The sequence below is a fragment of the Drosophila takahashii genome, chromosome 3R (assembly GCF_030179915.1).
Source record: "Drosophila takahashii strain IR98-3 E-12201 chromosome 3R, DtakHiC1v2, whole genome shotgun sequence".
NCBI lineage: Eukaryota > Metazoa > Arthropoda > Insecta > Diptera > Drosophilidae > Drosophila > Drosophila takahashii.
Window position 1 is genome coordinate 5,795,851 of NC_091681.1, and position 21,084 is coordinate 5,816,934.

The 21,084-nt window shown below is 39.2% G+C and overlaps 1 protein-coding gene and 1 long non-coding RNA gene across 5 annotated transcripts in view; both read left to right on the top strand.

The window, feature by feature from the left end:
- The window catches only part of LOC108062424 (beta-mannosidase-like), a 90,523-nt gene extending 72,779 nt beyond the window's left edge, over nt 1-17,744 (top strand). For 2 of the 4 annotated variants that reach the window (XM_044394689.2, XM_044394690.2), the window contains 3 exons: nt 16,305-16,939; nt 17,003-17,185; nt 17,248-17,744. In XM_044394689.2, the coding sequence (XP_044250624.1) occupies nt 16,305-16,939; nt 17,003-17,185; nt 17,248-17,520 (1,091 nt within the window). In that variant the 3' untranslated portion in view covers nt 17,521-17,744. The remainder of the gene's footprint in view (nt 1-16,304; nt 16,940-17,002; nt 17,186-17,247) is intronic. The other 2 variants (XM_044394691.2, XM_044394694.2) reach the window with 2 other exon arrangements.
- Nucleotides 10,298-11,259, top strand: LOC138913512 (uncharacterized). The gene is made up of 3 exons (XR_011419283.1): nt 10,298-10,848; nt 10,917-11,107; nt 11,172-11,259. It is a non-coding gene; the product is annotated as an uncharacterized lncRNA (long non-coding RNA).
- Nucleotides 17,745-21,084: the final 3,340 nt, after the last annotated feature.

The following is a 21,084-nucleotide window of genomic DNA, read 5'->3' on the forward strand; positions in this document are numbered from 1 at the left end:
ATGACAGCGCTTTCAGATGCGGATAACTCTGGGCAGTTAGAAAACCACTTTGCCAATTCAAATCCTGCCTCTTGCAATACCTGAGAAACTTCGTCTCGAAGGCTTAGCAGGTCCTCAACGCTTCTGGCGCCAGTCAACAAATCGTCAACATAAAAGTCATTCTGAATGACCTTGGCGGCTTTTGGACACGAATCCTGCGCGATCTCTCCAAGCCGATTTAAACACCGAATCGCTAGATAGGGGGCTGGCGAAGTACCATAAGTCACGGTGTTCAGCTTGAAGATTTTTAGAGACTCAGATGGATCTCGTCTCCACACTATGAGCTGAAAGTTTCGGTCAGCTTCGTCAACCATTACTTGACGATACATCTTTTTTACGTCTGCTGCAAGCGCAAACTTGTGCAGTCTGAACCGAAGCAGGGTCGAATACAGCTCCTCTTGAATGGTGGGGCCAACCATCAAGATGTCATTCAACGCGACCTGCGTCGATGTACGGCTCGAGGCGTCGAATACCACTCTCAACTTTGTCGAGGTGCTTTGAGGTCGCAGCACGCATTGGTGCGGAATGAAATAGTGCGGACTGTCTGGGATTTTATTGTTCGTAGAAGACATATGGCCCATCGCTTCATATTCTTCCATGAATTCCAGATACATCTTTTTTAAAGAAGGATCTTTGGATAATCTTCTTTCAAGCGACAAAAATCTGCGTTTCGCAACTTCATATGATGAACCAAGAGTGTTTGGGTCAGATTTGAACGGCAGACGAACCGAAAATCTCCCGGACGACAATCTTTGAGTGTTTTTCTCAAAGTGTTGCTCACAAAGTTGCTGCTCAGGAGTATGGACCTTGGCCTTGGGCGGCAAGTCCTCCACAGACCAAAATTTCTGCAGGGTTGTGTCGATTGACTCCAACACTTCTTCCTGGCAGCTGAGATGTACCAACTTTTCCGTATTTCTTATTTTTTCTGAGGCACATCTCCCTGACACTATCCAGCCGAGAACTGTTTTTTGCAAAATGGGGAACTCAGGCCCTTGCTTTATCTGGCCGACTGACAATAGTTCAAAGAACGAGTCTGCGCCTATAAGCATATCTATTTTTTGGGGCTTGAAGAAGAATGGATCTGCCAATTGAATATTTTCAGGCACCCTCCAGCCGCTGGTGTTCACCGTTTGATCCGGATGAAATATTTTTTAGTATATAAAATTCGGACGACAATTGACTGCTACCCACTCGCGACTTAACTATCGTGTGAATTTTCTTGGTTGCTTGAGCATTAGTTCCACCAATGCCCCGCAAGCTCAAACACACGTCCTCTCTCTTAATCTGAAGTCTCTGAGCGAGCTCATCGGTCACAAAATTTACTTGTGAACCAGAATCGAGCAACGCTCGAGCCAAAACTAATTCGCCACTTTTTGTTTGGACGCTCACGATGGCTGTGGCAAGAATAACTTTATCCGATGCAGTCGCATGCATAACATGCGAAGTGGATGGAGTATTCTGCAAGAGCGTGGGCTGAGGAGGAGCTGGCAACGCGAGATTTGATGGCGAGTAAATGTGCAGCAATGTGTGGTGTGAGGACTTACACACCCTGCATCTTTTCGATTTGCACCTTTTTACCGTGTGGCCCTTTCGGAGGCAGTTAATGCATAAAGGAGCCTTTTTTGCAAAATCGAATCTTTGCTGAACTGTTAGGGCAGCAAAAGCAGCAACTTCCTACTTGATGTTCTGCTGAGTTGCAAAACACACATACTTCGGGGTCGTCTATGGCAGCAACAAACGAAAAACTCCTATTTCCATTCTTCTTAGGATAAGCCTGGCTCTGCTGAACAATTTTTGGCTTACACGCTTCTTCGGCAACCATATGCTGATAGCGCTTGTTCAGGGCCGACTCACACTCGCTCCAAAGAGGAAGCGAAGTATAATCTAGCGATTCTTCCCATTTTCTTTTAGTTCCTGCATCGACTTTGCCCATTACTAGATGGATGAGGATGGCATTCGTAATACGTTTGTCATCCCCAATGGACAAAAGAGAATCGTATAGCGCTGTGACTGTGTCGATCAGGTTTCTCAAGGCTGTAGCTGATGGCTGGGAAATCTTTGGCAGATTAAACAGTGTCGATATATTGTCAAAAAAAATTAAACAATCATTATCGTACACCCGCCTTAGGCTAGCCAGGGCTTTTGGGTAATTATTCGCTGTAACTTGGAATGCCCTGACTGTTCCTAGCGCGTCTCCAGCCAAACACGATATTAGATGGTTAAATTTTTCGATATCGTGCAGCGTGTCATCTTTGTCAACAAAAGTTTCGAAAAGGCTTATAAAATTTTTAAATTCGGAATGTTTTCCGCTAAAGGTTGGAAGAGCGACGCTCGGCAAACGGCATTGGGGTGTGCGCGTTGCCGGCGGAGCGGAATTGTCAACGCTCTTAAGCTTTGTTTCCGCGATTAGGGAAATTAGCAACGATTTTGCTATTATCGCAGTCTCTTCTAACTCTTCGCGGTACTCATCATCTCCATCTTTCGCTTCAATTTTATTCTGTATAAGCGAAGCATTTTCAATGTGCGTATTTAGGATTTCTAATCGACATTCTAACTCAACCGTATTTAAGGAGTATCGACCCTCCTTTAAATATTTTTGCGTTCGCTCTATACTCTTCATATATCCATCTCGTTGGTTTTTCAACCCTTCGATGTCCTTGTTGTTACTTTCTGATTTTGGCACCATTTTTTTTTTTTGGTATCGAAGAGTTTATAATTTAATTTAATTTATTTAAGTTTTTTTTTTTTTTTAAATTGTATTTATGTAAATGTTTACAAAAATTTGTTTTTAAATTTATTAAATTTAAAAATAATAACCAACGAGAGGAATAAGCTGAACGCAAGCAGTGTAGGGGAGTTATTTAAATGAATTTAGGAATTAATTTAAGGAATCCTAATTTATTATAATAATTCAATAATTATAATATGCCGTGCGCACGTCGTGTAGGGGAGCACACGCCAAGCTCAAACACCAAAAAAACGAACAAGCGTTTAGGCAACGGCAACGCTTGCACCGTTCCAGCGATCGAAAACGAAAACGACGAAAGAGAACTCGAAAGAACGGGCTGCGCTGTCTGTGCGTGTGTGTGTATGTGTACGGGTGGCGGTGCTCAACGCAATGCTAACGGAGAATGATGCACTGACCGATAACTAAGGGCAACGAATATATAAACCTGACGCCTAAAAGCGCGGGAAATGGCGAAAAGCGAGGGAAATTTGAGGAAAATGCGCGGCCGAAAATTTGCCGGGAATTTAATTCTCGAATTAGAAATTTTCACACTTCCCAACTTTTACCCTTTTAATTTTTGCAAAGCTATAATTGATGTTCACTACGACGAGAAATGGGGGAATTTTATTCTTTGAACAACCAGGATGCCGACAAATATTTATTTGATTTTGGTCCAAAGCGATTCACTTATGTATTTATAATTCGAAATATGTATATTTGTATGGAATTATCGGAATTATAATCGTTAGTGCATGCAAGTTTTATTTATTTCTTGGTTAGAATGCTCGCTATCTACCGAATTTTTCACACGAATGCAAAAAGTTGAAAGATGGGCCAAAACACAATTTACAAAACGCCACAGATTAACTTTCAACTTTTAGCACTCTATACCTGGTGGGACGATTCACATCCGTCGGTAACTTCCCTCTTCGAATCCATATGCCTTCCTTCCTGTGCGTAGGGGATAAAGCGGTGAATTTGGCGATAACGGCCAAAATTTTCCAGCGGCAGCACGACGAAATAACGTAGGCAGCAACTGGCGACAAGGAGCGGCACTCAACGGCGATTGAAACTGCAGCGGTCAAAATTTTCCAGCGGCAGCAACGACGAATTCACGTAGGCAGGAACAGCGGATTAGCAGCGGCAACAACAACTACACTGGTCCAGCTAACGGCGATTGAGAACAGCAGCGGCAATGGAAATCCAAGAAACTGCAGCTTCCAAACTTCCAACAATTTTATTTGGCAGCAACAATTTTATTTAGCGGCAGCGACGACGAATTAAATCGGCAGCAACAAATCACTTTAATGTTTAAAAAAAAGGGGGCCGGCGCGATTTATTTGATTAATTTGTTTGTTTCACCAAAAAAAATAACAACTCGAGTTCCTCTGCTAATCACGTCGGGGTCACCATGAAAAGTTTAATACTATTTTGTATTACAACGCGAAAACTTGTGATTGCAGGGAAATTTGATATTTTATTTTAGCGACGACGAAAGGGAGTTTGCGCAATGAGATTCATATGACAACTAACTCTTTAATTTCAATATATAAACGCTTAAGCCTAACTTAACGAAAGGGGCGAGAGACGGGGCGAATTCGCGAGCGCGATTAAAGCTTTATTGCGCTCCCGCTCCCGCCTTACACTATTCAACAAAGTTCATTATAAAAGCGCAAAGTGCGCAAACACAGAGATCCAGATAGAAACCTCATTTCCCCCTTACTTTTTGTGTCACCCCCGTGTATTTTGAAACCAGAGATGGAAGAAATGTAAGGGGTGAATGAGGTTTTGTCCTTTCCGCTTGTATGGAGAAACCTCTTGAAAATATGTTATTTTCCAAAGGAATTTTCCCGGTGGGCTGCTGGCCCACTTTGTATGTATGTATGCTGCCTGCTGTCGCACTGTAAGTGTGCCCGCGCAAGGGCAAAAGAAAATACCACAGTCAACACATTTAAAATGGAAATGCCACACTCATAACACGTTTCAAATGCGCGGTTAAAAATCGATTATATCGCAAATCTTTTCTTATGCGCCTTTTTCTTAAGTAAACGTTAAATTTTAAAATATCGGTAGACCTCACAGAAATCCCATTAAGATGAATCTTACAGTTTAAATTTTCCTTAAAATTTCTTTTATTTTTATAATGCAAAAAACTGATCAGCAAACTATTTATTAGTTTTCAAACGTTGAGATATTGACAAATTGTTGATTTGTAAAAAACATTATTTTGCTCCGTTGCACACACACATGGACGAAATATATAAAAGCCAAAAATGAGTTTTTATAAACACAATCCCTAAAACTAAATGTTCAAATCAATTAATTCTCTTACCCTTTCTTACACGTGCCTCATATTGTTTAAACAAATGGAAATGTTTAAACAATTTGATTCACGGCATCCCCTTCCACCTGCCTTCCTTATTATTAATTTTATTCTAATCAAGGTGAAAAATTAATGTGAAAACAAAAATACTGAAACAAAATATCAATGGTAAAATGCAGTAATATGGAATTGCCTTTCTTGATGTCTTTTCTTAAATTAGTCAAATATGTAAAGCAAAACATTGCTTCGCATACATTTTGGTTTCCCTTATAAGAGTTGTCTACAGTGAATACCTTCTAGAAACCCCCATATTAGCTAAATCGCAAAGAGCATTTGGTTTTTATTTACCTTTTCGTTACCTAAACACAAATATTTCCTCTAACTTCATAAATCTTAACCAAAATAATCATATTGGTCGTTGGAGAGCTATCTTTTAGAGAAAGAGGTATGTTTAAGCAATGTTTTGGTGTATTTTTTTAGACAACAAGCTTTTTTTCTAGATTTACACGCTAATCGATTTGAAATTTAATTACATGCTCAATCCAGTATGACATTCTATATTTAAACAATATGATTTGGACAAAGTACTAATGTTGTGAAGAAAATTAGTGTAAGGATTTGTGTCGAAAAAATAATTTGTTTCTGTTCTGTGCAGCTGAGAACTTACGCAAGCAATAAGAATTTTAGAAATTTGTTTGCAGGTTTTTTTTTATATATTTTAAGTAGCTTGCATAGGACAATGTACTGTTGTTATATAAGGAATTTTTAAATTTAAAATAAGTAGCAAATATAAAGGTATGCATAATTTTCAGTTTTAATTTCCGCAGGCGAAGCTGCGGGCTACCGACCCTGCTAGTGTTACATATACGCAACTAAATCTAAATTCAATTTTTTTGTAAGTTAATAAGAATGATCTGCAAGGGTATATAAGCTTTGGCTAGCCGAAGCTAGCTTCATTTCTTGTTACAGTTGCGTTTATTACGCAATAATGACTATTTGATTAGTAGAATTGACAATTGTTGTGGTTGGGAACTGCTTTATCGATTTTTTTTGTGTGTATAATACTTTAAAATTACATTAATTTACAGAAGTTACTTTAGGGTAACTATTGTTATTAGAACTTTTAGAACTTTTTGAAGATAGTTCATTCACTATTAAAAATAGTACTTTAACAATAAATATGGTCGTAAGTGTATTTCTTTTTGCTTTGCGTACTATTAGGGCCGGTTTCTCGAGTGCCGGCTAACATTTCTCGAACAGATAAAGTCCCTGCTAAGGCATTTTGGCTTTCTCGAGCATCAATGTGAGAGCTAACTTTGACAGGGACTCGGAGTCCCTGTTAAGCGTTTTCGGCTCGATAGAATGACAGCTGATTTCCCAGAGCCAACTAAGAAGAAGAAACGAAATCACAGCTGACTTTTCCTTTGAATTATACCCAAACAGCTGATGAAATAATCGAAGCACGCCATTTTTTGCGCTCTACAGCACAATTCTGTGCGTTAACAGCACTCTGTAATTGTTTCTCGTTCAGATAAATTAAAGCAGTCGAGAAAGCGGATTTGCTTTTACGAACAGTTTATCTGGTATTTAAGTTTTTCGAACAGATAGCTATCAGGGACTTTGACAGGGACTCGAGAAACCGGCCCTTAGATAGATAACTTTTTAGTAGGGATGTCGAAAATATATCAAAATATCAATAAATCGATATTTTTTACGAAAAAGTAAATATTTTTATCGTGAATTTTTTTTGAATAATTATCATAAATCATCGATTTTCTTTCACATTTTTTTGATAATTTTAAGTGGTCTCACTTTTCATCGGGACAAGAAAAAATACATATGTAAAAAATGAGCGCCGCTAAAACTTATTTTTCGGCAAGTGAAAATGCATAGCATTCAGAATTCAAGAAAAAAAAAGCGGGAAACACTAGATTTTAATATTATAAATAAAAGCAAAAGAAAGCCAAAATAAATATTGTTTTCTTTCATTTATTAATAAATATAAACTAAAAATTATAAAAATATAATTTAAGATCGTATGTGGGTTAATGTTTAGTGGTTATTGCTTATGCAGCTTAAAGTTAAAAAAAAAATAATAAAACAAAAATATCTGATATATAGATATTTTTTTTTCTGATATATCAAATATCATTTTGATTTTTTGTTTAAATAAAAAATATCATCGATACGATATTTTTAAATATTTCGACATCCCTAGTTTTTAGCTAACTCGAGGTCATGCCGGCTTAGACTTCAAGAAGTCCAAAAAGTCGGCATTATGCCAACACACAAAAAGGAGCGAAAAGGCTTCACTGTACATGCATGTTTCATGTAGTAGCCAACTACAATCATCAGCTGCAAATCGCTGTCTTGGTAAACGATCGAAATGGGTTACCATGCAAGCCGCGCTATGGTTAGGTTAAGTTAGGTTAGAAACGGCTGCCAGACTAACGTCTGACACACTTAGACCTCTGTGGGTCCATTGTGGTACCATATGATCTCGGTTTCTCTTATTCGGGGTCCCCTATCTTATATCTCTCGTCCTAGAAAATTTGCATAATTAGCATGTCTTCCACCCGGAAGATTTCACAAAAGAGTTTATACTTTTAAGGTTGATCTCCGATATTTCGGTCAGATCGCTAATGAAGGGGTTTCCTAGATGTTTCAGTCTTAGGCTTAGTACTCAACCCAACAAAAAGTCGTCCAAAACAAAAAACTTCATATAAAAAACAACGTCAAAAAATTTTGTTTCATATGAAGTTTTTGTTTTGGACAACTTTTTGTTGGGTTGAGTACTAGCCCTTAGTCTGCATAGGGCTGGGCAGAAGCATAGAAGGTGCTCCACCGTTTCCTCCTCTTCCTCGTCCCTGCAGCTTATGCAGAAGTCATTGTACGGGGCTTTTAGCCTGCCGGCATGTGTGCCGACTAGCCAGTGGCCTGTAAGGACTCGAACTAGCATACCGCACTCTGTGCGACTACATTTGAGTAATTCCGACGTTTTATTACTGTTTATCCCAGGCCAAGTCTGGTGGGTGATACCAAAGATATTATACACACTAAGATGTGTAACGAGGAGCAAGAAAATGTACGGAGGCAGCGTCATTTTTGTCAAATGCGACTCACACGTATTCAGTTTATTTTTAGAATGCCGTTTCTTGACTTCTCTCTCTCTCTCGCTCACTTGCTCTCTCGCTCTCAAAACTCCGCGCTGCAGAAAAGTCAAAATTCAATTTTTGTCTCATTTGTTGATTCTTGAATTATGTTGCCGAAAAGAAGTCGTCCTAAAAGGCACATTGCGCACAACATTTCAAAAAGGGCTGTGGCGCATTGCGTTAGTTGGTGGCCCGCGAATAATGCGATTGAGGTTCGAGTCCACTCTGAGGCGAAGTGGTTTTATTTTTATCTTCGTTTTTTTTAATTTTACTTTGTTTTTTTTTAAATTTTTTGTTTTTTAATTTTTTGGTTTGCTTTTTAATTTTTTTTGTGTTTTTTGTTTGTTTTAAAAGCAGAAGCATTTTAAGCAATTCTTTTAAATTCATTACTTTTGAATTAAAAGTTTATGAATTACGCATCCGAGTTTACTTTTATAATTTTATTTAATTTTTAATTTTTATTGAAGTATACAATTTAAGTGCAATTCAGGGACTAAAAATAACAATAATTTTATTTTTTAAACAAAAAAGCAAGCACACAATCCCTAGAAAGAAATCATTCAATCCATTAATGGTCTTTACCTTTCTTTCAATTTAAAAAAAAATATATTCAATAAACAATGTTTAAAAAAAAAAACAAGAGAGAACGCTATAGTCGGGTTCGTGTCCCGACTATCTAATACCCGTCACTCGGCTAAAGGGAGTGCGAGGGAGATGGATATATATTTTTGATGAATGGTCCGATTTGAAAAATGTCTTCTACAAAATTGCATTTATACTTCTCGGAAATCTTTAAAGGTGTGACCGCCAGGCACATTTTAAAATCGTTAGTGGGCGATTGTGGGCGTTAGAGGGGGCGTGGCGCTCGTCTGAAATAAACTTGCGCTGCGTAGGAAGCCCATGAATATGTGTGGAAAATCTCAACCTTCTAGCTTTTGTAGTTTCTGAGATCTCAGCGTTCATACGGACAGACAGACAGACAGACAGACAGACAGACAGACAGACAGCCAGACAGACAGACAGACAGACAGACAGACAGACAGACAGACAGACAGACAGACAGACAGACAGACAGACAGACAGACAGACAGACAGACAGACGGACAGACGGACATGGCTATATCGACTCGGCTAGTGACCCTGATCAAGAATATATATACTTTATGGGGTCGGAAACGCTTCCCCAGCGGGAATGTGAGAAGTTGGTTTTTGTGTTCTTGAAATCCTGTTCCTTTTTGCAGGCGGCGGTGTGGGGTTAGATAATTTCTGAGCGTTAAATGGGGGTGGGTTTCTGAGTAGCATCAATATCAGGCCACTTATGCGCTGTGTGATTTCTGTGGCATAACGATTATAATATTTTTGAACAAAAAAATCACCAACTTATAAAATTCAAAAATTCTATGATTTGCACCAAAACCAAGAGACTTGTTCTCACATTTATTTTTAATTTTTCAGTAATTTTAAAATTCGTAGAAAAAATATGAATAATTGTTAATCAAAAAATTAAACTATATAACTATTATCGTAATGTCTACACACAAAAAAAAGCACGTCGCCGTAAAATCGATAAGTCCAGGTAATTTTCTGGTTATTCCTACTCATATCGTTTTTACCTGAAATATTCATAAAATTTACATTAAATAATATCATTTTGCCGAATTCTCTCTCTCGGAGATTCTCTAACTTCGAAAAAGAGCGCAACAATCAATATGGCGAGCAAAATGACATGAGTGGAAGCGAGAAAGACGTATTCGAAATTCGAACTGACGTACTTCGAAAGCATGTTTTCTCGCTCGCACTAGTATATGTTTTGGTCGACCATATCACATTTACCTGGCTTCATATCAAGTTAAAAATGATCTTAAAAAAGGTCAAATTGACCTACGATTCATATCGAATTTTTTTTGGGTGTACTCAACATTTTTCAAATAATAATAAGAATGAATGTGGGATTCAACAATATTATAGAGAAAAGCCACGGTAAGACGATTAAAATATTTGATCACATTTATCAAGGAATTACATTAAATTACAAAGAAAATTATTATTGTTTTTTACATTTTTAAACATTTTTTGTGAAATAAAATAATTTGATCGTCAGATCGTGGCCTAAGCCATTTTTAAGTGTTGTTAAAATATAAAAATTCGTGTTGGTGGTATTGATAACACGAAAAATGCCTAATATACCTATAATATACGTAACCTTTAATGATTACGGTCCCTGAAAAGTATTTTTTAAACGAAATACTTATTTGGCGCCAAAGTGTGACCGGACTTTACAACGAAATTTATACCAAATCTGCATTTAGTATTATCAAGTATATGATGCAGGGTCACATCATTTTTAAATTTGTTGGAAAAAGTGAAAAATAAGTGAAAATAGTTAATTTTAATCTAAAAAACAATAAAGAGTTGAGTGATAAAATGAATTTTGACTTTTAATAACCTTTATTTCAGCGTTACAAAGGTTAGTATCACAGATATTTTCGCCATTAATAAATATACGCCTCCGGATGCTATCTTCAACACAAATTCTGCATTTCAGTGACACTTGAAATGTTTTTAATCTTTACCAGTGGTAAATGGTGTGAGGTGTTCATTAAATGGTTGTATAAATAGTACTTCAGTACTAACTTAGTTGTTTAACTTAATCAAAATATTTCATTTATTTCAGCCAGGCCGACTGAGACTTCTTGGGACCAGAAGTGTTGCGCCTGCGTTTGTCATATTTTATTTTTTCTTCTCATAGTTTTTGATATAGATACCCGACATAAAACAACTGAACAGAGGGTAAATGATCGGCCATGGCAAACCAGGCATAATTTCTGGAGAGATCCTTTAATTTTGTGCGGAGACCTAATAATGGTAATTACTCTTATTATTATTCCTGGTCTTACATTCATATCTAAATTATGTTTGATATTTTCAGAAGACAGACAAGAAATGGATATCTAAGTACTGCATTCGGCCAAGCCAAACCCGGGAATGCTTCAGGCATTAAAAATTTGTAGTTCCAATGCTTCGATTGTAAATATTATTAATAAATACACAAACAAATATTACAAAAAACATGATTTTTATTGTGGAAAATCAGATACTGCAAATCAGTGCAAAACCAAAACTGCGAGGGTCTGGAAAAACCAAAACTGGGAGGGTGTAGAAAAACAGATATTGCAAGTGGAGGAAAACCATAACTGGCTACGTGTGGAAAATCTATAACGCGGGAAGTTGAAAAACCCGTGGATTTTGTCCTGCATTCTTCTGCCAGAGATCCAGATAGAAACCTAATTTCCCCCTTACTTTTTGTGTCACCCCCGTGTATTTTGAAACCAGAGATGGAAGAAATGTAAGGGGTGAATGAGGTTTAGTCCCTTCCGCTTCTATGGAGAAACCTCTTGAAAATATGTTATTTTCCAGAGGAATTTTCCCGGTGGGTCCTTCTAGCTGTTACATACTTTTGCACGAATACAATATACCCTTTTACTCTACGAGTAACGGGTATAAATACTTAAAAAAAGGTTGCATTCAGTCGGAGTTGATCTCGGTCCGACACGATCCGCAGTCGAGCGACTACACCCCTAGCCCACAGTGCCTTGTTTCGAGACGTCAGACAGATGCGACATTGAGCCTATTTCGCAGTAGAGCAAACGAAATTGCACACTAACACAACCAAAGAATCTAACACGGACAACGCACACTAAGAAATTATAAATCCACTTTCTGAATCCACACCAAAAATTTTGCCGTACATTCAGTTGTATGGGCGTTACACCTCTTAGTGTTTATATTCTCTTTGGTGATACGACACTGTGGTGCATTTTGCCACCTAGTGTTGTCTAGTTTGATGAAGTGGTTTTTGATACACTCTCCTTTTCTGGAAGGAGAGGCTTGGTGGTGCCTTGCCTGGCTAACTCGTCCGCTATGCAGTTGCTTACAATGTCCCGGTGACCCGGAACCCATATTAGGCTTATACTAGACTGACTAGCTCGTGGCGAGATATGCGACAGTCTGCTATTGTTCGAGAGTTGTGCTTGTCGAATAGATTGATTTAATAGCCGCCTGGCTATCACTATATATGTTTATGTGTCTGAAAGACTGCCTGATCTCTAATTCTTCGGAGTATAGCCGTAGTTTGGAGCCGTCTGTATACAAACAGATTGCGTCTATTGAGCCCGGTCGGCCACAATCCCATTCTTTCCTACCTGGGATCAGAGCATTGTTTTTGTAGAGCGGTCCACCATAGAGCCACCCCGTATAGAAGGATTGGTTTGACCACCGCTGTGTAGATCCAGTTGACAATTCTAGGGGACATGTCCCACCTTAGCCCAATTGCCTTTTTACAAGAGTAAAGTGCAATGGTTGCTTTTTTGATTCTCTCTTGGTTGTTTAGGCCCCAGTTGAGACGCTTTTCTAATACCAACCCCAGGTATCTGGCGTGTTCGCTAAAAGAGAGATTACAATTGTTTAGTATGGGTGGGTTGAGTGGAGGGATCTTGTACTTATTCGTAAATAGAACAAGTACGTTGTTGAAAGCTCCCTCTATATCTAGGAAGGCGGTCAGTATGTATTCCTTATTATTGAGTGATTTCTCAATGCTGTTTACCACGACGTGCAGCGCCGATTCGGTTGACTTACCTTTGGTGTAGCCATGTTGTGCCTCTGACATTTGTGTCGGGTCGATAGTGGCTCTCAGGTGTAGGCTAATCAGTCTTTCAAAGCTCTTTAGCAGGAATGATGTCAGGCTTATTGGCCTGAAGTCCTTTGCTGTGGTGTAGGTGGCCTTCCCTGCCTTGGTAGTTCTCCTACTGCCAGAATGGTGTGGAAGATTTTACTGAGCCAATTTATGGCCACCTGTCCTGCTTGTTGGATATGTGCCGGTGTTATCCCGTCCGGTCCCGCGAATTGGATGGTTTGAAGCTCTGAATGGCCTATTTAATATTGCGGTCTGATATGAGGAGATCTAGATTGATCCCTTCGCCGGCAATTCTTTCTGGGAGTTGGCCTATATGTTGGCTACCTGGGAAGTGAGCATCTAGATGTAGGTCTAAGGACTCTTCGATAGAGTCTGACCAGGATCCATTTGCTTTCTGGAGATAGCCTAGGGGCGCGTAGAGAGTAGCATCAGTCGTTTTTTCTATGTCAGAGCAGAACGTTTGCCATGCAATTCGTTTTGCTGTTCTAATGGCCTTTTTGTACGAGGCTAATTCGAGCTTGTAATACTGCCAGTTTGCGGCCTCATTTCTTGCATTTACTCTGTTAAACAGGCATCTGCAGTTTGATCTGAGGATTGATAGTTGTTGGGTCTACCAGGTGGGTTTTTTCTTCCCTCTTGGTCTCCCTATGGGGCATGCGTCTTTGAAGGCCGAGTTGCACGCTTCTGTAAAAATATCTACTGTTGTATCTAGCCCTTGTGGGCCTGTAATGCTTTCTGGCGGTACCATGGGAGGATATTCGTCAGAACTTCTTTGTACATGTGCCAGTCGGCCTGTCTGGGATTAGCAAAGCCGACCGGCATGGGTGAATCAAGGGACAATATTATTTATATGTATCTATGGTCAGAGAAGTAGTGTTCGTCGGAGACGAACCAGTTTGGGACTGCACTTACCAGTATATCTGATACCAACGTTAGATCTATGATCGTTTGGCATGCTTTGCTTATGAAGGTGGGGACATTTCCCCTATTACATAAGAATAAATTCGAGTTAAGAATAAAGTCAAAGAGAGACTCACCTCTGTCGTTGTTGTTTGGGCAACCCCACTGGGTGTGATGGGCGTTGGCGTCACAGCCTATTACCAAACCTGTCTTTAGCTCTTCGCATTCCTTTGCCAGTCCTCTGACTTTTCGAAGGCCATGTAGGCCGATAGCAGCCTAATGTTATCTCCGTTGCTGTAATTGCGAAGCAGAAATATATTTAGGTGCCTTTTGGCCAAAATGCATGTTCGAATTTTATCTTCTTTGGGGTTAAGCATTAGCTTATACTCTCTCGTTCTAGTCCAGCAACCTTTCCTCCTACTACACAAGGTTCCTGTACTAGGACCAAGTCGGCTTCGCCCTTGGCCAGGCGAAGCGATAGAGCAGCGGACGCTGCTTTACTGTGGTGTAGGTTTATCTGCAGGAGTCTTAGCGACATCCCCAGTTGTAACCTCGACCTCAGTAACGTTGTCCTCCGAGTCGCTCAGGTCCACCTCGTAAATTGCCGGTCCCAACGCTCCCATTTCCCTGCTAAGCGAGAAATCGGTGGAATAGCCGTCCTTCGGCCCTCCAGGCGCCACCACTTCCTCGGCAAACACGTTTGAGTCAGCGCTTGAGTCGCCCTTATAGATTTTCATCTGTACTGCGCTAAAACCGAAGTTCAGTTTGCCCCGAGCCGCTTTTATTGACTCAACTGACTCCTTGTTCAGGACCATAACCGCCTGGTTAACGTCCCCTTCGTGTTCCTCTACCTTGACGACTCTCCAGTCCTTCGTGGGGATGGGAAGGGAAGGGACTAGGAACGTCGCAATAGTCAAGTGCGACAACATTCGACCCTCGTAGACCGCACCAAGCTTACTTGCCGCCTGCTTGTATAGGTCAGCCGACCGCTGACTATCGCAGGCTACCACTTTGACGCTGCCTTGGTACTGTGGCGACCAATCTGGCAACCCGAAGCAAACAGCTGAGGTCATAAAATAACTCTGGTCCGATATCAAAATTGGATGGATATCGATCTCTCTCTCTCTCTTGCGGCGCAACTAGCACATAGTACACACAATTGTTACTCAACAGATTAATATTAAAATAAAGTTAAGTTAAGAGTGAATCTCTACAGTACCATCCCGCGTCCATGCAGCAGTGCGGAGAGCATGGGTTTTCGCGGATTATGCGCAGGCATATGATGGACAGGTGGGACTCCACTGCTTTCCACTTATTCCTGGGGATCCGTCCTTCCGGGTTTCCCTTATCGATAAGACCGAGTAGGACTCGATCTTTGGTGATCTCCGCGAAGGAGACCGAGGGCTGGACCTTTGATCTCTTCGCCGAAGGTTTTTTGAGAGTTCCCGTCTCTTGTTTAGTTTTGTTTGTGGTTTTGTCCATAATAGACCCCACGAGTTGCGGAGAAGGGGAAAGGTCCGCCCGGGCAGAGATCCTCGATGCCCGGGTAGGGCGATAGTTAGAACAGGGGGCCATATCCCTGAGCTCCGTTGAAGACTGGGCTAGTTTTTGATCCGGGCCCCCAGCCAGGCTGACTCTTGGCACGGTCCGAATTACACCGTAGTCCGGCCCGGAGTGAGATGTTGTTTGGGAGAGGAGGAGAGTAGGTAGTGTATAGAGCAATTATTTAGATGTGGCTGAACAACTCGCTTCGTCGGTACTGCTCCGATGCAGAACACCGCGCTATAACTGGTTGGGAATTATAGCGTCGCCAGAGCGGTAAACTTCGAAAAGGGGATCATTCCGTTCAGAAAGTATAAATATAAAATAAAACAAGAAAGGAAGCTACCTTCGGCCAGCCGAAACTTATATACCCTTGCAGATAAATTAAATACCTATAGTTTAATGCTCACTCGGTGCAGTTCTAGGTATTCCAGATTCAGCGTGTTTATTTAAATTTTGTTTTTAAGTTGTCAAAAATCAAAGCGCCTACAAAGTTACAATGAATTTTCTTATATTTGTTTGAATATTCCTACGGGAGCCTTAAGATATAGTGGTCCGATCCGGCTCACTCCGACATGTGTACTACCTGCAATAGAAAGAAGACTTTCGGGAATGTTTCATCGCGATAGCTTTAAAACTGAGAGACTAGTTCGCATAGAAACGGACAGATGGACAGAAGGACAGACGGACGGACGGACAGATGGACATGGCTAAATAGACTCGGCTATTGGTGCTGATTAAGAATATATATACTCTATGTGGTCGGAAACGTCTCCTTTACTGCGTTGCAAACATCTGACTGAACTTATAATACCCTCTGCAAGGGTATAAATATACAAAAATGTAATCAGATTGTTCTAGCAAGAAATTAAATCATTATAAAACTAAGTAATTGTCCTTTATTTATCAAAATCTTTTATTTTTTAGTGCACTTCTGGGACAATAAAGATGGATTTAGCCCTGAAAACTATCCCCGCGCTCGATTTATTTCGGAATTTGGTTACGCCAGCCTTCCAATAATGTCCACGTGGCGACGGGCCATAGGTGATAATGCAAATGGTAGCAACCACGAAGTTGCAGCACTCATTCGAAGTCGTCAGCACGATCCCAAGGGGTTCATTCCGATGCTTCAATTAATTGCTTATCAACTACCGTTTGTTCCTCAGAATTGGGATGAAAACATTGAGAAGTTCATTTATTTTAGCCAGGTGGCTCAAGCCATGGCGACTAAAACGGGATTTGAAGTATTTCGTAGTCTACGAACCGGCAACCATACAATGGGTGCTCTTGTTTGGCAACTTAACGATGTATGGGTGGCTCCCACTTGGTCCTGCATTGACTTCTATGGTAACCTTAAAATGGTATACTACTGGGCCAAGGAATTCCTAGCCCCAACGAGCGTTATAGCGCTGTACGACAATAACTCCGATAGCCTCAACATCACGCTTACCAGGGAGGACTTCTCTGAACATAGGGACTCGCAGTTGTATTATGTTCTGGTCAACACGTATCTATGGACGGACTTGATTGCTAAAAAGACCATAGCCCGCGCTTTTGGACTAGTAAGAGATGCATAGGTATACATGTAGACTACTTTCATTCGCAACACTTAACAAAATTTACAGGGTTCCAATGACCTCGAAGTGCGCCAAATACCTCTACAATATTTGCTGTATGAAAACTATTCTAAGAAGGAAATATTTTGGGAAATAGTTTTGGAGGACGAATATGGCGACTTAGTCGCTAGAACCTATTTTTACCCGGTACCTATAAAAGATATTGTGGGCATTAAAGATCCAGATTTAACGGTAAGTAGCGATACAAAAACAAGTTTTTCAAAAAATAATTAATTATTACGTTTATCGAACAGCTAGAGGTTGCAGGCCAAGACTGCAGAACAGCAACATCACCGTATGCTAATAGTTTCAGCCTGCGCATCACCGTGAAATCCCCGGCTCTACTTGTATACCTCGAGCTATCGCACCCAGCTTATATTAAGGAGCGGCACAAATTCTCGACAAACGGCTTTACTCAGACACAGCCGAAAAAAACTGTACACTTAACGTTTGAAAACGACTCGGAATGTTTGATGTTAAATACCAGTCACATACGGGTTCAAACAATGAATCAATATTTATTATGATTTACACCAGCGGTCGGCAGCGCCCTATTAAGTGAGCATAGGGTTTTGTTCTGCCGGCGTGCTGCTTGCACATGTATAACGTAGAACAGCGGTCTACACACACACATCGATGAGCTGCCCAGTGAAAATTACTCACACAAATATAAAACAAAATGTCAACGTATGTGTGTGTTGACCGCTGATTTACACATATATTTTCTTAAATATATATTTATTTTAAAAAATATAAAATCCAAAATAAAAATGCATATAGAGCATAAAGCAATACCGTCTCCCCGTCCGCCTGTTTTAAAATATCTCCCATAGAATCGATGGTATTGAAAAGGTGTACATTTTATTTATTTGTTTTTTTTTATATTTATACCAGGTTCTCGTAGAGTAAAAGGGTATATTACATTCGTGCAAAAGTATGGAACAGGAAGAAGGAAGCGTTTCCGACCCTATAAAATATATTTATTTTTGATCAGGATTACTAGCAGAGTCTCGGAAACTACAAAATTTGTAGTAATTGTATTTTTTAATATTTGATTCCATTTTGCTCGTTGCTCATCGCTCCAAGTAGTACCGTATGGAAATAGTCTTAAATACCAACAAAAATACAAGTGCACATCGGTTTTTACAACTTTGCTTATTGATTGCTCATTGCAGCCGACATATATCTGTCTTGCTCGCACCAACGTAAAATCGCATAGGCTAAGAAAAAATTGCTCCAATGAATAAGCCGAACAATGTAGTGGAATAACCACATTATGCGAGGTGGTGGTACACACAAAAATAAGTACGTCGCCGTAAAATCGATTTGTCCAGGTAAATTACAGGTAATTCAGACTCATATCGTTTTTACCTGAAATATTCATACAATTAATCTTAAATAATATCATTTTGCCGAATTCTCTCTCTCTCTCTAACTTCGAAAAAGAGCGCAAGAAGCAATATGGCGAGCAAAATTACGTGAGTGGAAGCAAGAAGACGGATTTGAAATTCGAACTTTAAGCATGTTGTCTCGCTTGCACTACTATAGTAGGTAAGTAAAGCGTAAACAAGACGCTGCCGTATACAACGTTTTAAGTGCCGTTTTCATATAAAAACGTTGTAAAAATAAAAATGAAAACGTTTTAAAAATGCAAAGTACCCCATAAAGTATATACATTCTTGATCAGCATCTCTAGCCATGCCCGTCTGTCCGTCGGTCCGTCTGTTTCTACGCAAACTAGTCTCTCAGTATTTGCGGTGTGAAGTTAGCAGGGTCTCACGTAACAAATTTAAAACGGCATTTAACTGCAAAACATGCGGAAGTATTTAATGAATTCGAGACCAACGACGACAAAGTTCAGCAAAATATGAAAAAAATAAAAATTTCATATGAAACCAGTGAAGCATCAATCGTTTCTTCGATTATAAAGATTGTGACCACCGATGGAAAGCCTATTTTATTTCTGGACAGCGAAGGGTTTCGACAGATATTAAACCCAATTTATAACGCGCTTTTGATGAATCCCATAACTTCTCGGAATGTTATGGAATATGTGACTTTAAAAGAGCAGTACATTAAAGAAAATATAAAAGCGCTTGTGAAGGGAAAGCTTGTATCACTAAAAATAGATGTTGCCGCAAGAATGGATAAGGCTATTTTGGGGGTGAATTTACAAATGATACAATCTAGTATGTCTAAAGCTGAGATCGTCATCAAGACTTTAGGCATGATACAGCTTCGCCATTCGCACACTGGAATGTACATTAAGGAAAAAGTTATGGAGATCATAAAATTCAACCTGAGCAGACGTTGGTTGAACGAGGGCAAAAAAAACGTACCATGTCTCGATGTTATTACGAGATGGAACTCAACATATTTAATGGTACTAAAATTGTTAGATTTAAAAGAGTTCCTTGCTGAACACCCTAGCATTAGTATTGATGCCGACTGGGATTGGATGGAGATATACAGTGGCTCACAGCTTATTTCAACCAGTCTACACCAAAAACTTTAACAGCCCATAAAAACTAAACAAAACATGTTATCAAAATAATTTGAGCGCAGAATACATCTATGAGGATACACATTAGTGTATAATTATTTTATGATTTTTTAAATATTTTACAAATATTTTTTATGAATTAATTACAAAAAAAGCCCAAAAAAAAAGGCCACAGCTTATTTCAACCAGTTAACAAAAAAATCGAATAAATTAACATAGTGGCCAAAACCTATTTTTTTTTAATTTGGCATGACTACCCTTTTGTTTACCAACAATTTAAAGTTAACTTTATATGGAAACAATGCCTTTTGTTGTTGTTGCCAAGTAAAAACTACTCCCGACCCTTGGGAAGGACTTTTGGCATAGTTTCGTCTAAAAATATTGTGTTTTCTAACATTTTTTCGTTAAGTGGACTTCCAATATTGTTTTGTGGTAATGTTAAGACACATTTAATTCATAATCATTAGCTTTCGACAGCTCTGGATGAGCTGAATCTGCGAAAAAATATGCACTTCCCATGGGTAATTTCTTTAGTTAAATCAAAAATTAATTTATATTTCAAAATCCTTTCAGTTTTTAATTCATTTATCCTTTTGAATGTGAAGATGAACTCAAATCTTAATCGCGGAGTAAAAAAAAAAAATTATGGAAGGACCTGTTTGACACTTATAGGCCCAAAACAATTAGCGTTCGCCGCTAGGCTTAGGGCTCATTTGGATACACACGAGAAACTCACTTAATAGCAGTGTTGGGAAAGGTACTGTGTTTTTTTACCTAGGTAAGGTAAAAGGTATTGTCAAAAATAAATACCTAGGTAAGGTAAAGGTACTTAAATTTCCCAGTACCTAGGTAAAGGTAAAAGGTATTTATAAGGTATTTTTTATTTTTTATAATTTTTTTGTTTTGTTCAATGTAATCATTTAAACTTAAAATAAGACTAGTTTTCAGTTTTTAGTCGTCTTAATCAAACAATATCTTTTCATTTCATTTAAATTTAAATGTTTTAATTTTGTGCATATATTTTTAAACCACGCGGCATGAATAATTTTATGCACGTATCACTTCATTAATGTATTTATGAAACCCTCATGTACAGTGGCGGACAAAAGTCTACGGACGACCCCCTTTTTGGGAGTTCTTCCACTCCTATTGCTTTTACGGGAAAAGTAATGATGCAGTTTTGTTCTTAATGTTATTAATATACAAAAACCAAAATTTTATTCTTATTCATAAAAAACTTTAAAAGTTACAGACGAAAATCTTAAAAATGGCATTGAAAAAAGTCTACGGACGATTTTTTACATAGAACTTTCAAAATTTTCGCTCCAAAATTACCCAAACCTGCTCTATAATTTGTATGCCCAGGCCTTATGGTGGTGAAAACAATTGCCGAAAAGCATAAAACAGCAGCTATTTCTTAAGGATATGCGTCGTATGCTTAGGATCATTATCCTGTTGGTAGATCGGGATGGTTCCGAGGCATTATTTGTCCACAGATGCCTTCAAATTATGTTCAAATATGGTCTTATACTGAGAACGAACCATAATACCCTCGACGATGACCAAATTTCCTACTCCCGAGGCTTCA